This window comes from Mizuhopecten yessoensis, unplaced genomic scaffold (assembly GCF_002113885.1).
Source record: "Mizuhopecten yessoensis strain PY_sf001 unplaced genomic scaffold, ASM211388v2 scaffold5185, whole genome shotgun sequence".
NCBI lineage: Eukaryota > Metazoa > Mollusca > Bivalvia > Pectinida > Pectinidae > Mizuhopecten > Mizuhopecten yessoensis.
Window position 1 is genome coordinate 131975 of NW_018405922.1, and position 17940 is coordinate 149914.

At 33.9% G+C, this 17940-nt stretch overlaps 1 protein-coding gene across 1 annotated transcript; it reads left to right on the forward strand.

Annotated features, from left to right (window-relative positions):
• Window positions 1-5397: 5397 nt before the first annotated feature.
• Window positions 5398-12924, forward strand: LOC110450346. Its single transcript, XM_021497824.1, has 4 exons — window positions 5398-5421; window positions 8754-9250; window positions 9976-10056; window positions 10320-12924. Exons 2-4 carry the CDS (start codon window positions 8761-8763, stop codon window positions 11243-11245), a joined length of 1497 nt encoding a protein of 498 aa, XP_021353499.1. The 5' UTR covers window positions 5398-5421; window positions 8754-8760; the 3' UTR covers window positions 11246-12924.
• The last annotated feature ends 5016 nt before the right edge of the window (window positions 12925-17940 follow it).

The following is a 17940-nucleotide window of genomic DNA, read 5'->3' on the forward strand; positions in this document are numbered from 1 at the left end:
GCTACAGAACTTAAATTGCCGTTTTTCTTGTCATTAAACGGCGTTTTGTCGCGACAATGTGAAAAGGCGAAACAATTGCAAGCCTTGCCCCAAGTAGTCTCCGTTTTGGTCTATCATTTAATTTTAGTTTGAATTTTATGGTTCAGTTTCAGTTACATAGTAATTTTAAAGCAAATAAAGTCAAAGTCAATTACCCGTATTTTTAGTTTGCAACTACCTCAAACGCTGTTTATATTTCTGATGTGAGCTGAAACTTCCTTTTGTTGTCAATGTGTGTGTTTACGCTGTGGTATATCTCTTTCCTGTGTGTTGACATTGTGGTATATATCGTTCCTGAGCTTAAATGTTTTAGTAAAATTTGTTGGTTTGTCGTTTTTTCTTGGCACTGTGTTATATTTGTCCAAATTAATTATCGTTCAATAATTTTTGTCATTATTTTTTGTCGCTTTGGTTTATTTTGTCCTGTGTGTTGACGCTGTAGTGTAATTTGGCCCTTGGTGTTGACGCTGTAGTATAATAAGCTTGTTTTTGTGTTGATACTTTGAAATATTGTGTCCTTGTATTGACATTGTAATATATTATGTCATTGTGTGTTGACGATGTAACTATGTTCGTGTGTTGACGCTGTTGTATAGTTTGTCATCGTGTGTTGACGCTGTTGTATATTTTACCATCGTGTGTTGACGCTGTTGTATATTTTATCCTCGTGTGTTGGCGCTATAGTGTAGTTTGTCCCGATGTGTTTACACATGTAATGCCGATATGGATCATTGTGACATCACTTTGTACATAGCGATGCGGTAGTGTAGTCTTATAGTGTGTAAGACAGGCTCACTGTATAGGACGATGCGTTATACAATACTCATTATTCATGTGTAACGTTTATATGAATCAGTGTTAAACCATGTTATATCGTGATGTGAATATGTCCGGTGAATATCAAATTTTACGTGGATGTGTGACAGATATTTAACAGGAGTTGGATTATACTGACGTCTCGTTTTATCGATGGTCATGAAAATAAGTTCCCATTACCATATATTTCCTAGATTAAAGCGGAACTGAGAATCTAAGGGGAATCAAGGAGACACGAAAACTAATAGAGTGACATTGATATAAAAAAAACCCGGAGTTGACCAAAACTAGCTCTGAAAGACACGAAATGTTAAACTAAGATGTAATGAATACGAGGTTCGTAAACGTAGGGAAAGTTTTATCTAATTTCTATTTTATTTGATTTTTCCTCTTAATTGTATAATGATTATTTATAAACAGGGAATTCACAATTTGTCTAAAACAATAATCTCATCTTTAGAAACGCCCAGCGTCTCTCGTCACGATTTAAAAGACACTGGAATCCCGTTCAGGATACGGTAATCACTGTACAAACACATTATGTATACATCTACAGGCTATCGGCATGTTGCATGTTCCAGGTATGCGAAATATGTAGATTGTATGGTGTGATGGTCGATCTAGGTATGTACACTGCACTGAAATTACACTGTTGAGACGTTGTCCCCTAAATATGTTATACATTATTCGAGATTGAAAATACATAGTTTCTTAACAAAGTAAATAGTTGTGAAGGATTTAAGGTGTTTTATTGTAGATTGAGGGGGAACGCTTAAGTAAGATGTTCACTTAAACGGTGTTGACATTTTACAAGCGTGTCAATAGTGAGATATATTCGTCGGCGAAGAACACTGGACAACACAACACGTGTATCAAAAAAGTTTCTTTTGTTTTTGTGTCAATTCGGTTAATGTTTTTGAATTCCCTGTTTTCTATTTTTTTCCGGAATTCGAAATTAACCCTTGCCAGTTTACTTAATTTCAAATAGTGTATTCTTTGTGATATAAAAGGAAATATCGTCTAAAGCTTTATCAGTTAAATAATATTTCGTTATTGGTTGGGAAAAGTATGATTGTGAACGGAAATAAAAGACATACCAACTACAATACTGAAATTTACCTTGTATTGCAACGTTTAATAAAATGGGTTAATGTTATATTTTGAGTGTATTTGTTATGTTTGGTAACACCAAGTCAACAGGTCAATAAAACATTATGCTTATCAGTGAAGGATAGAAAAAAAGTAAAAAGTTATTGTTGCCATATTTACTTGGTCAGTTCATGGGAGTAATAAACCAGTACAATATTTGCTTTAGTTTAACGACATGACTGTTTGTGAGGGTTATAGATTGTCTATATTGTTTTAACAGTAAACATTTCAAACATGTTAATTATTTCGTTTACCACAATATGATTTTCAGTTTATATAATAGCATTAAGTATGATAAGAGAGTTAAACCTCATGAGAGGTCAGTTTTGTCTAACACGTCATACAAGTGATGATGAAACGTTATGACTACGGCAGACGTGGATAGCGATAGGCTGTACTGTTTTATTTGAGATAACATATTTTTTCTTATAATATGACCGTATGTTCTAATCAAATCCCGATAAAGTCAAGACAAGTGATAAACTATTTTTAGAATTGCACGTATAAGAAGGTCATTTATAAATCGGACTGTATAAATATTATCTTCCATATAACACGTCATGTTGATAGGTTATTAGCTCTCTATTGACGATAAGTTCCTTAAAGCTACGTGCATTTTAACAGGGTTTAATGAAATAACATTATTGACAAGGGAATATTGACAGGTAATCAGTTGTCAATGTGTATGTATTAAATAGATTAAGATTGAATTTAAATCTATTTACGTCATTACAGCGGCAGACGCGTACACTAGATAAGATACGTGTTATATATGTAAATCCTGCCTCGGGGTTTTACATATTGTAGGATGTAGAACTACAGACTTATTGAATATATTTTTTCAAATTATCCATCTTTTTAAAGATTTATATATAGTAGTAACACTGACCGACGGGTCACGCTCTCACACGCTCACACCCTGTAGGTCAGTCTAACGGACTGGTCTTATTGTTGTAGTTTACATGTCTTAATTCACATATACAAACACATAACAAATACTGCAAAGGTCTTTTTCTTTAGAAAGAAACGGAAGCTACAATTGCTTCAGAAGATACAGACAGTAGATGTAACAGAAATCACTGGCGGTTACAGAGATATCAGAAATAAGAGTACAATACTGCTTCTGACTCTCTTTTAAATTTGATGTCAATCCTAATCCTTTGCAGAAGATGAGTCTTAACTGTTCAATCTAAACTATTCGGAAAATTGCCGAATTAGTAACACTCTATTATAAGACAGACAATTCACTTAACTATTCAAAACTTACCGTAAAAATTGCCAAATCAATAACTCATAGACGCAGATTAGCGCATCTACAACCAAACAAATCAGGCTACATTTAGTGGAAGTTTGCAAACTGGCGGCACTACATTTATATTTAGATTGATCAAATCAGGATAGAATCAGGATAGAATTAGCAAGTGTTTGTAAGATGCTGACTACATCTCATTACTCATTATCATTGAACAGTATTTCTTTAATTTCTGAACGTTGTATCATTAAGGTGGTTTTATGCATCTCTCAATCTATATTTACATAAGCTAAGACTCATTTGGATTTCCATCTGTAGGCCCCTTAGCATAAACTATGTGCCTAGGAGGACCAAACACCTGTATGCTGTAGTTTGACATACCGTAACTATTACCAAATAGCAAAGGTGCAATCACATTGGTGTCTTCAGTTTATCTTTTATACCAACCGAACCAGGTCCCGTATCTGCTCAAACCTTATTTCTGGTTTTGGTTATGACTTAATAAAGAAATCTTATTTTGTCAATGATTTGGAAACATATTTAAGAGACTTAAAGCAAAATACTGTTGTCCATGTTTACATTTGACTTTTTCATCGTTTGGCATGATCTAAGCGACTTACAAGAAAGTTGGTTTGAGCACAGAATCCATGCTTGAGCATGAGAGCGGTTTCATGAATACGGGCCCAGGTCCCGTATCAATGAAACCGTTCTCATGCTCAAGCATTGACTTTGTGCTCAACACAACACCAACTTTCTTATAACCCACTTAAATCATGTCAAGCGATCAAGACGTCAAATCTTAACATTGGAAACAGTAATTGGCTTTAAGTCTTTCCAAATCATTGACAAAATACAATTTCATTGATAATTTGAGCATATAATCCATTCTTAAGCATGAGAACGGTTTCATGATTACAGCCCCAGGCTGGTATTAGCGATGGCTTGTTCGCTGTTGGCTCGGATTGTATCGTACAGTGTGGTGTTGTTTAGCTGAGAAGTTCTTACCATACCTTTTACATGATTAATAAGCTAATTTTATATCAAATTTTAGTTCCTGTTCCTTACACTTTCGGTATCAGACTTCTATATATAAATATAAGTGTATAAACATTTATAAGTGTATATAATAGATTTATATGCACACACATGTGTTAAATACAAAATATAGGTTTAGTCGTAACCGTATATTTTTAAAAACAGTAAAAACATGATTTTTCGAAAGTATCTTCTGACAGATGATTCATTTCTTCATTTCATATTATTTATAAGTTTTATGATGAATATTGAAAATCCCAGAATTTTACTTTCGATTTCGATGATTAAGAAGGTGTCCTGTGTTATATTTATCTGTATGTATCATTATACACGTATGACCGTATGGTATAGTAATGTATGCAGACCAGTCTGCATTGGCTGTCTATTATTGTGGTGACCTTGCCTTATCTTGTTGTACCACGTTTTGCCGCTGGTAGTATTATATTGTGTTCTTATACTTAAACATATATTACACATACATATTATCATATATATATAATTATATTGTGTTTGTATACCTATAGATATATTACACATACCTATTATCATATATAAATGTATATATTGTGTTGTTATGCTTATTTATTTATTACACATACATTTTATTACATATATGAAATTCTGAAACATCATTATGTTTGAAGCATATAGTTATAATTATATTCTGGGAACTACTGGGTATTACACATTACCATTTCCTCTTATAGCTTTTTATAGTATTAGAAGAACCGATCTGCAGTTTGTGTTTTTAAAAAACCAGAACAGTAGATAATACTATGTATTACATTAGCAATGTTAGGCTACACAATTATTTATAACATGTTATTATTCACGGCATTCAAATAATGTAATTCGAATTTCAAACCTGTGCTGATCCTGAAAACACAAATTACTTCAATCAAAAAACAGAAAAACAAAAAAACGCATTCTCTAATCTTTTTATCTTGTAAAACTAAGCCCTCTCTGTCCGCGAACCGTTACGTCGTTATTACCGACTGATAGTTCACTAGTACCCACACACGGGTTCGCCATCCTTTAAACTGTTAATTTACTGTAAAATAGACAGTTGTTATGGTCTTAGTCACTTTGGGTTAGAGATTGTAAGGACTACACAGGTGCGATTTTCACAGGTAGGTTCATGTTAGGTAATGTTTATGGGTTTATTATCGATGTAAGCATTGGGGCATATAGGTAGGTATAATTTGTTCATTGGGATACTCACCTAAGTGTGTACCTGTACAGGTAAATACACCTTCGTATATACACCTACGGGTCGGTGTCGTTGGTATACAGGTAAGAATACCATTTATATGCTAATTAGTTTCTGTGACACTGTCCGCGAGACCGTGGGTTGTATTATTACTCTAGTCTGAGTCACCTATCAGGTAAACAGTCATGTAGTATATGTCTGTGTGACATACATTTTGGTTCATTCATAGAATGTAAACGCGACTGTACACATGCTCCGAGTGTTACCTGTGTTTCTGATACTAAAGGTAAGCACACTTATACACAATGTAACCATTACCACACTAACTTATTGTTGCTTTTACCAAAGCAAGATTTACAACTTTTCCTGTCATCTTGTATCATTTGTAATATATGTAGATTTTGTAAACTGATATCATATATATGTAATTAAATGTTTAAGCAGGACACACATTGAACAGTGAATCAGATTGTTTATCGCGTTGACATTTGAGAGGCATTTCAAAACAACTTTCATTTAACTTAATCATCAGCGAATTAGATAAATATTTGCTGTTGTTGTAATTACAATATGAAATTGTGGATAAAAAAATTGTATAACGAATTGTTGTTAAAACATGGTTTTAATAATAAAAAAGTTATCAAAATAATTTATCTAGAAACATTTGAATATAATCCATAATTAATGCCCAAAGAAAACCATGCAAACACTTTATATGCTAAATTATACTGAATATGTCATAATTCTGCTGGCAAATACGAGAGTCAAAAATGATCTTGCATCGATGTCATCTATATTGAATTATTGGGATGGTTTGTTTCCTCCTTCAGAAGTAAATATATCATTATGTTGACATGTCTCTCACGTATATCTGTATTACACATCAGTCGTATTGTTGTCATAGTATTGGCACACATTAGTCGATCAGCGAAACTAGAACGTGCATGTTAAATGACATTATTGTACATGTTTCATATAGTTTAATAGTGGTTTTAAGTTAACTTTCAACATGCATAACTGTTACTTGTTTTGGCTACATGATGAGCGATATTATTTTATTTTCCTTAGTTGAGTTTTAAGGCCATTCTTGTTACTGATTAGATCGGTGTTTATTTTTACATAGTACATACTATATAATATTGGATGATATGATAATCGTGAACAACTAATGTTATAATATTTCATCTGATACTACAGATATAAAATCGTTACATAAAATTACGTAAGCAGGATAGGTACGTGTGTTCTAACACATACGGTACACACGATAGATGTACATAAATAGTCTCTATGCTTACTGCAGACAATTTAGGTCGAATCTCATGCACATTTATCGTTACTTTATCTTAAACAGGTTTTATCAGTTATGTTAAGGTATCCACACAAACAATGTTCATGTAAATATAGACATAGATTTGGGCGCTTTTCCAAGTAACATATGAGTATTTACATAAATATCCGTCTGGAGGTGCAGAGACGTCCCTGTATCTGCTGGTGTTAAACTTTATCAATATAGGCCAAATCAACGACACAAACAGGAGTTGATATTTTGATGAGGACTCGTTATAAGTTAATATTTCAATGTGTTTCACAGACAGTTAATACAGTAACAATGACAGTGTCAAATTCAAATAAACATGAATGTTAACTCTTATATCTGGTGCTTTGACACCTGTTGTACCGGCTAAACTCGACCAATCTAAGCCGGTCATCAGTTAGACTATAATATAAATACCTATTGCAAACGTCTAACGCTCTATGAATTTTAGGCTATATTTAAATAAATTAGATTTTACAGATCTTTGTTGACATGTTCCATTATACTGTCGACTTATAAATAGTGCTTCATGTTTTGGTACTAAAATCAAACCGATAATAATTTAAAAACTGGGCCAACATCAGGCGTTTAATCCCGTTTAAATTTGAGTGATATGGAATCTGTGGGTATTCTAGGTTATAATCCGAGGCTCTTTCTTATCGGAACGTTTGACATGTATCGAGTGGTTAGGTGATGCCTTTGACGCACGAGATATTTGCGCGCGCACAAAACTCAGATACGAACAAGTATTGGAATGTCAAATTCATATTTCATTGAATCTAGAAAATAAACATTAGAGACGGGGATCGGTGCAATCATTTGTTGGTACCGTTTGATGTAAATAAACTGGATGTACACTTTAATTCTAGCAAACATATACGTCTATTTCATTCAACTAACAGACTGCTATATTTAGAGAGAATGATGATAACGATATCGTTGCAGTTAAATAAGCAATTTAAAAAACGGTTTAATTTTACATTTTAAATTAAGAGCCCTGTTAAACAACAATTGTAACCTGCATTATTAAAAGGACGTTGCTTTGTAGGACAACTTACAGTGTATTATCTAGATTGTGTATATAATATGCAAAGTTCATGATATGTGTATACAGTGCAGTGGTGACATAGTATGCTAATTTTGCTACCTATGGGTAGATAGGGAGTTTAGATTCGGTATTTCCCGCTAACCGGACATAGATACGTTTTCAGCTGTTATTGTATTCAGTGACGTCATTGGGCCACTTTGACAACAGTTACTGGGTATAAATACCCTTGTCATATACCGCTTAGCTCATTTGTAATGTGATTCACAAGTGAACAACTTGCTAGTTGGAAACATAAACTAGTATTTGGGCATCATTATATGTATACACTGACAGCTACAACGAGTAGTTAACTATTTGGATGATTTAGATCTCTTGATTAATTCTTTTATCGAGCTTTCTTTACATGTTACATTAAGCTGTAAGTTGAATTTTAATTTTGTTTATTTTGTTTATTTAATATTGTTTTAAGGTGCGTTCTTACTTAGTTATTGTATTTCTTATTCAATAGCTAAATTTGATTGATTTGATAACAAAGCAACTATTTTTTAATATTTTTTTAAATGGGTGCTTCCTTACTAAGTATTTGTTGTAATTATTCAATTATCACATGGGATGGATTTGCTAAACTTGCAATGCGGTTTAACGTTCCGGTAAACTTTCTGAAAAAAGTATTATTTCTGAAATAATATTATTTTTCATTTATTTACAGATATATCATAATGCAATTTATACTTTGTCGATTTAAACTATTAATGGCGATTTAAAGTTTCTATTTACTAGTTTTATATTGTTACTTAAACAATATTGTTTTATCTCACTTTTGTTGCTTTATTTTTGTTCGCGTTACATCACTGACATAACAACTGTTTTGTTTATTGATTTACAGCTTGAAAATGTTCTGCGACCGACAACCCACCACTTCCCCTGATATCTTTGGATATTCTGCAAGTCCAGCCAGTAACGTTTCATCCACAACTTACCAGTCGAGTTTGAACGACTTTGATCAGGACATCATCTCCTTGTTGGATGTGAACACTGACCAGTCGGTGCCGGACACTGAAATAGAAAACATTGAGCCATCGTCTGATCTGTTCTGTCAGTCGATCTACTGTGGTGCTGTTTCTGATAAGTGTGAAAATTCCAAAACATTTACAAATCTTACAAACTTCATACAAACGTGCGCTGTGTTAGGCGACTGTGAGCAGCGCGATCCGAATGAATGTCAAAAGTTCCCGCCAAGCTACGACGAGCACGTGTCGCGATCTGGATTTCCCGGCAACATGTCGCCTGCTTCTAACTCCAGTATATACAGTAGCGATGCTGATCTCCTTTCCGATATCATCGACTGTATCACAGAGAATGAACCAGTCTATCCTATTCATGGTAAGTGGCATTTATTTTGCACTCTATCCAGATTATTTAATATAGGTAACAATTTCGCCTTAAATATATTTTAAATGGCAGTAACCATGTCTCCTCCAAAACTGTATTGCATGCAGTAACCCTGTAAAGGATTTAGACTTGTCGCTACTGAAATATATTGATGTCGTGTTAATGAGAGTCCGGGTATAATTTTGTTATTATAATAGTTATAGTATTGTCATTATAATACAAATATTCAATTAAGTGCGTGGGTTTGTTCATCAATGTCATTAGGTATTCAAACACATGTGATTATATGCCTTACCTGGAAGGCGGGTGTCTAATCATGCGTAAATCGAACACTTTTGGGGTGAAAATCACCCAACCATGAAAGGCCAGCCGGTACAGTGTGTAGGCCTATATACCCAGTGATTAAGGAGTGAGCTCTGCCAATAAACACCATACTGTCATAATGTTAAATGATATATGGGTTGGTCGACTCGCTATCAGCAATGGATACGCATGGGATATGTAAGAAAACTTACTTAGTTTGTTCTCTGTTACGGAAAATCCCTGGAAAATGTATTATTGATTTTTAGTCATTAGCTTGTTAGGTTTTTTTTAACGTTTAGTAATTCTAATTTGTTTCTTAGCCTCTTTGTTTGGTTGAATGCAATTTTCTCAACTTACTATAAGTATATTGATGTGTAACATTTTCGTTATAAAAACATGGCTATTTTTTTCAGGTCCGTCCCGAATGTCACCGAAAGCCATCCCAGAGCTGTCTCGCGAGGACCACCTAAAACGAATCACATCTCTCCTCGTTGGTAAGTATCGATATTTGTCTTATTATTAATCGTATTGTAGAAAGTGTGTGGATAGTGTTTGTTTACCGGGTAGATAATAGAAATCATTTGAAGTTTACTTACACAATATTTTATTGAAATGTCAATATAGTAATTTAGCAGTGGCAAAGAAATGAATTTCCAAATCAAAGTTCGAAAAGAAATTGCGTCATAGTACCTTTAATCGTGATACGTCCTATTTTCTATCTTCAATTTGGTGATTGAAATGTTCTTTTGCTTTACAGGTGGCGGTCAAATAAAGCTCTGGCAGTTTCTATTGGAGATTTTGACTGAGGAAGGCAACGATGACTGTATCAAGTGGGAGACTTCCGGGACAAGTGGAGAGTTCCGAATGATCGACCCAGAAGCTGTCGCTAAGAAATGGGGCCAACGAAAAAATAAAACTACTATGAACTATGACAATATGAGTAGGGCACTACGATACTACTACGACAAAATGATACTGACGAAGGTGGCGGGAAAAAGACACACATACAGATTCAATTTTAACGCTATCATCCAGTCCATGCAGAGTTCGTCCTCATCCGCGAATACCCAGGCAGAACAGTTGCAGAACTCTCAGTACAACGGCTGTACCTCGGCACCCGTCCACCGCTACCAGGCCGGCCATCAACAAACATTCCAAGGTAACATTTACCCAAACGTCAACGCACAGAACATTAATAGTGTACGTAATGTACACAGTGTGCGAAACGTGCAAGCTGTTCCGAATATACAAAAAGCACAGTCAGTTCCGAACGTGCAAGCCATTCCAAATGTACAGGCCTACTCTGCTGCAAGTGACAGGATTCCGACCACTTGCTATGACCTAGCGCCTTCCTTCAGCAGCTGTCGGTACGCTGACGTGAACCGCAGTTCATCGCCTAGTCAGAGAGATGTGAAGCCTTTCAGGTCCTGTCAATTTGCTCAAAATAACTTATCTGCCTCCGCGTCCTTCTCGTCACAGACAATCAATAGTACGAGTCTGCCAACTTGCACATCATCTGCATCCGGTTATACCATCGGGTATAGCGCAGGCCGTGCGCAAACTCCAACCAATCAGTGCCACCAAACCCAAAACGAGGCTTCATTTTACCAGTCTCAGCCAAGGGCCATTCAGCGATACTCACCATATCGGTACACATCTCAAAATGTTAACAACTCGTGGTGATACTGACCAATCAATGAACGATAAAGTTAGTGCTAACTTTAAAAAAAAATAGCATACGTATTATTGAATGATCAGGTTACGACAATGTGCTGGCATTTCAGCTGTCTAGCCTCTTTGTGTTGATGATAATTTCATTTCTTCCTCTGTAAATGACGTATTTTTATAGTTGAAGAGATAGAGTAATGGACATAGAATGTTACATAGAATAAAAAATAAGAGTGAAAGCAACAGTATGATAGATAAACAAAGAGAACAGAAAGACAGCAAGAAAGAATGAGACAGTGATATCGGCATTTGAATGTACATGTTTGATGTTTTAGAAGAATGATATATAGAAAGATGAAATAGATATCTCTTTTACGTAAGATACGTTACATATAGGTGGAGTTATCGCTATAGTTTTATGATCAGATTGTGTTGAAGGATCGAGGCACTGCCTATCTTCGGTAGGGTATTTAATATCTGTTGAAACCGATTTTTTTTTATTTGCAATAATATAAATATGCCCTTTTTATATACAAATCTACCTCGATATGCAGGCATATTGAGCATCCGCGCAGGTCGCGAAAGATAGTTGAATTTCCTTTTTGATATAATGTATTTTATGAATGTATTTTTTTTAATTGAAGAAATCCATTTGTATCACGTTTGTATCTCGTTTTTCCTCATCTTTTGCTGTTGGTGTATATCCAGATAGCTTTTGAAGGAATTCATATCAACAAAATTTAAGTTTTTATATTTGTTTGGTTATTTTTTTTCCTCCTTAAATATCTGGATATAGGAATGATTGGATTACTTAACCTCCATATTAACCCTTTCACCCCTATATAACTTTAGTAGACTCTACCATGCATTGATCTGGATGGTCCCGTTATGGTCTACAGTGGTGAAAGGGCTAAAGAGGGTCAATCTAAAAAACACGCCATTATAAACATAACCTTTTGCATATTTTGTTATGGCATCCAAATACGTTTGGTGAATTCAATCATTTTACAACTAATTGCATCATTTTTTTTTTATGTTAAATCGAGATTTGTTTTTTAAACCTGTTTCAAGTATTAGTGGTACGGTACTTTTATGTAAGATTTGGATATCTGTTTAGGAAATGAAAACACCTTTTATTCATTCTACTAATAAACTTCTACTAAAGATATTGTCAATGTTAGATAACATGTTAATTCATTTTCATCATAAGATGTTCTTACCAGCCAGATCGATCTTTTCAGATCCGAAATAAGCTATAATTGTGAAAATATGTTAAAGAGAAATAAAATATAGCATGAACAAAACACAAATAGGACAGGACGCAACTATGTATGTCAATATAACTTTTTGATCATCTACTCGTTGGCCAGTACTAGTGTTTTCACGTCTTTGTAAAGTAATGACGGAAGTTAAAACACGATATTGTGAATACTGGAACAAATTACATTAAAGTGAACTTTGTGTTATTTAATGAAAACACAATCTAAATAATGTGTTACATTGATTTGTCTGGTGTGTTCAGGGCTTTACAAGTTCTATACTGTAACTTCACATAAAACTCCCAGAGAATATTCAAACATACCTTTAATTTATTCATACTTATGTAACAGCCTATTATTGTTACATTAATCCAAATGGTTGCCATATATGTGATGTTGAAGTTTATCTTGGTAATAAAATACAATATTTTTAAACATGTTTTATTTGTTTTATATGCATGTTAACAAATGTTTGGTATGCAATTATTATTTCGGTTGATGCTTGAAAATATGATGATACTATTCCAGTTATGGTATTATGAGGGTGACAGCTGTACAAAATCAAATAGACGGATAACAGACAGGAAGACAGACAGACGGATAGACAGACAGGAAGACAGACAGACAGAGAAACAGACAGATAATACAACAGATATATAGGCAGAGCTGAAATATATATATTCATTCAGATCCTTTTGATTTACATATTTGTACGAGCTAGTGTAAACAAAAGTACAGATCATTAACAACATCAGACATACACCATAAAAGTGTTCCAAGGTTGTTTGAGGGACGATTTTACTGATAAAGCAGTATGATGTCTCCCGGCCTCTACGACAGAGACTGAATCCTATAAAATACTCATATCAGATAATGTACGATGTCTGTGAATAGCTTAAAAAATGTGTAACTTTCTGTCAATTTAATGTAGAATAAATTTAATTACCTGTAAATTCAAAACTATCAAAATAACATTTGTCCAATTCACTAATACCGTTGAATATCAGGGGGGAAATGCAGTAATGTTATGAATGGAAACAGGTAAAGTCTTCTTCTAAAATGTATCACCCTCTCAACATTTATTAGAATAATAAGACTTGGTTATTCTTCCTCTGTGCTACTCCTATTTGTGGATACCGTTTTCATTTTGCTTTTGATATTCATTGCTTGATTGTGTGAGTACTGTAAAATCAGAAGTTTTCGTGGGACATTAAATTTCGTTTATTTTGTGGAAAACAAAAATCCATGAAATTAAATCCAAACGAAAACATAAATTTGGTATGATATAGATTGGGCAAAATCAGAAATCAGCGAAATATAATGTCCTTGAAGAAGGCTAGTATATGAAAACCATGCAATTTTAACCCCACGATAATAAATGATTCTACGTCTACATTGATGTCACATTTCTAATGGTTACGACACATTAATGATAATAATTTATGTATTTCTAAGTAGTTCAATTACTGTATATATTAAAGACTTCTACTTGATTGATGGGGGACCGATTGAACTGATAATGAATATTACATTTAAGTACAAATATTTACAAGAAGGAATTTAAAAAAAAATGTTTAAAAAGCGAATTTGAAAAATTCCTTTTCAATGAAATGTTTAAATGTCAAAGTAATTGGTCGAATGCTGATACAACTGTCTATCTTGTGTTGGAGACCTGTGTGTAACGCATACACTGTCTTTGTCGGTATCTTGTGTTAGTCACCGAAACCGGGATTGGTTAACAGATACTCGGTATTAGTCAGTGACCACACACAATGCCACTAAATGCCCCCTGTTTTCCCATGAATTGTTCTTTAAAGGTTGTCCTTCCTGTCTTAAATAGAAATCCCTCATTTTTTATTTTTTTAATTAGGAAATCAAGTTAATTAAGTCACGGAAAACTAAAACGTTTTGTCGAATATTCAACCACAATCGACAGAAATAGCAGTCCTGTTTGAATTCTCTAGAACTGTTACACAATGGTTACAGGAAATGTGTTATTAAGTAATTTGTAATAGATAACATGCCAAGTAAGTTTGTTTTAAACTGTTTTAACCACGTGTGATGAATTCTGTAATCGTTCGTTAAATAAACTTTTAAATTAATCGTATTTTTGAATAGTTTAGCTTATGTATGATATATTCCTTAAACAGCCCAACAGCGCAACATCCTGAAAAGCAATATAAATGTAAAGCATGAAATATGATAATAAACCATAAACCAAGTAAACAAAATATAACACAATGGTCAAATAAACACATGTAAAAGGCTGGTCCCGGTTACGCAAAGGTTGGTTTACTTTAACCAGTAGTAAGGGAAAACTGCAATGCCAGTAAGGCATAATGGTATCAAGGCAAAACAAGGATATATCGAGGTCAAAATTCGCAGGAATCATTTGTTAAGGATGAAGGGGTAGCAAACGTCTTTGGGATTTATTCGTGATATTCAAATGACAATATTTAGGAAGAGAATGATAAGGAACAACAATCGACAATGTCCAAGCAATAATACATCGAGTTAAATGTGATATCTGTAGGTCGAACCATGACCAGTAGAAGATACCTGTGTATTATGAGATATAAATATACAGTTGTAGATACAACACTTAATCTTTTAATATAAATTCATATCGATCTAGGAGAAACTATGATATACCTTATAATTAAAATGTTCTTTTTGTCAGTCAATAATAATATTATATTTGTATGTTTCAATTGACTGATGACTTTGGTTCTAACTTGCTTCTAGCACAAATGTAAAAACATGAATTGTAACTTAGTGACTAACACCTAAATTGATGTACATAGCTACATCATATAACAATGTGTTGGCTCTTAAAAAAGAATGAACAATGTGTCACTCAGTAAATCTATCGCCTTCCATGCAAGGGATTCCAGTAAGAATACAACCAGTTTTCAGATATAAAGCTAAGGGTTTGATAACACGGCGTTTATCGGAAATAGTTCAAGGCACTGATCTGGCGCACAGACATTGATGAGTAAATTCGGGAGCAGGTTTTGTCCCTGTTGCAAGGTAATTGTAATCGCAATGGAATTCAGCTCATATATTGCATCATTATGGTTACGTATGAAAACCATCCAGGCGCTTTTTTTCCTAGCATAAAATAATGTCCATTATAACTATGTATTTTTAGATACAGCTATAAAACACTTTGCTCTCCTTTCGGTTTTGTTTTCACGGTGGACATTGTCATGACGGTTTTTCGTTTTTATCATTTTCGTTCTAATTCCTGTTTTCTGTTAACTATCTTTGAGCTCGAAGTTTGTGCTTTTGTGTTGACAATAGTGTTTATTAATTTTTATATTACAAAATTAAGGAAGCGGGTCCCAGCGTTCTGAGTATGTAATAATGTCTATTATCAAGGAATTATATAACTATGTATTTTTACTTCAGTTTTGCTCGTTTTAATCGTTGTCTTTCTGTTTCCTGTTTTCTTTACACTGTCTTTGAGCTCGAATTCCTTACTTTTGTGTTGACAATAAGGTTTATTTATTTATATATTACATTATTAAGGCAGAGAGTCCAAACGTTTCATGTTGAATATCCAATTAAGTAGAATTCCAATAATGTACGCAATTCCTCTGACCTCCCCTTGCATATCCCATTTAATTTATAACAAATAGTTATACACAAAAAATGTATTTATCAAGATATTTTCTTTTTTACAGATCATCCCTGTTATGAGAGATCCATTCCCGGACCTCTTATATACATATAAATCAAGGAGCCTATCAGCTGTCATGCTAATGTTAATAATAATTATTCGCATGATTCTTTTTTATCAGTAAGAAGGCATTTTTTTTTATTCGAAGATGGAAATTATAATTTTCAAAAACAAATTGAAAAATTGATTAAAGTAAAAGTAATATATATGTATAAAAAATAAAATAAAAATTATAACATATGACAAATATATATTTAATTGGAAAAGTTATATAGTTATAACATAAACATATCATAATAAATTCATCAAAGACGTTACAGTAACAGGTGTACAGACATGCTGTGATGCACTTCCATACCTATCTTATGGTTTTATAAGGTGACACGATATCATACAAACTAACCTCATTCTGGTACATTATAGCCAAGAGAAAATCATAAGATTATCGGAAATAAACTGTTATGTTGTTAAAGAAAAGTTAGGTGACAAATTCAAACAATAAGTTGACCTACTACCCTATACATTGCATTCTGTTTTGGAAATATGAAAATCAAAATGTTATTTCGAAAAAACAAAAGGAATAGTCAAAACGTTACTTATTCACACATCCGCATGCTTACACAGAGATGTGCATGTTTGTCAGTGAAAACAGTGACATAAATTGTTTATGTATGGTTAGCTTTACTATAAAAGAAATCATCAAACGCTCAACAAAGCAACAGTACAAAAAAGTATTGAAATTATCATCCAGAGAAAAAACACTAGAATACTAAAAACCCGTTTATCATTAAAATGTTAATTTTGTTTAGGCCTATCTATAGGAATGAACATCGATGGTTTTCGTGTTTTCATGTCCCTGACACTCTGTTTAGACACGAGACGGGGCAATAGCTTCCGCCGTTCCGGTTTTTCCATAACGTTGTCTGATTCATGTTTGCTTATTATAAGACAACCTCTAACCTTATAGTACAATATAGTACACATTATCTACCGCAGGGCATATAGCCTCGTTTTGATAACGATCTCCAGGGTCATAACGTGCGATTTGACTCATCTTTTAGATATAGTCGTGCAATCCTAACATCACCTTATGTCTGTTTGATCACATGGTCAAAATATACAGATGTGGTGGCGTGTTTAGACAGATTGTATATATGCCAACTGGAGCTGTTCAACATATATCCTATTTCAATTGCGGAAATAATTTTCGGGACGACGCTTAGCAGCATTTTCATTTTAGTTTCGTATAAGGGTCGAAAACCACCTGTCATTCGTTTTGTTTACATCTTGTTTTGCATGCTTTTGTTTCTGATTACTCATTTATTTCTATATAACGCTGGTAAAACCAGACATGTTTGATGTTTGAATGACATGTTCCTTGATCGAGCAGCACATATACATCATTAATAGTTTGATATAGTTTCAAAAGCAACCTCTACACGACGTCTTCTTTCACTAGATAGACTTTCTCATAGTTTGGGTTTGGTTTTATAGTGTTTTAACAGCTAAGTCATTTAAGGACGTGCCTCCATGTGTGTCGATTAAGTGAGCTTGTATGTATGTATGCTGGATACAGAGTATGTTGGTGTACTTGTTTCCTTGTGATAGCGAAGGTCTGATGCCGACTTCATAGTGCTATCTCACCGAAATACCTGCACCCAGCACAGCATTCCGCCCGGTCACATTATATTGACACCGGGTGCACCAGTTGTTGCCATTACACTAAAGCAGGCAGCAGGGAATAACAACAACCAGTTTCAAGGATTTTG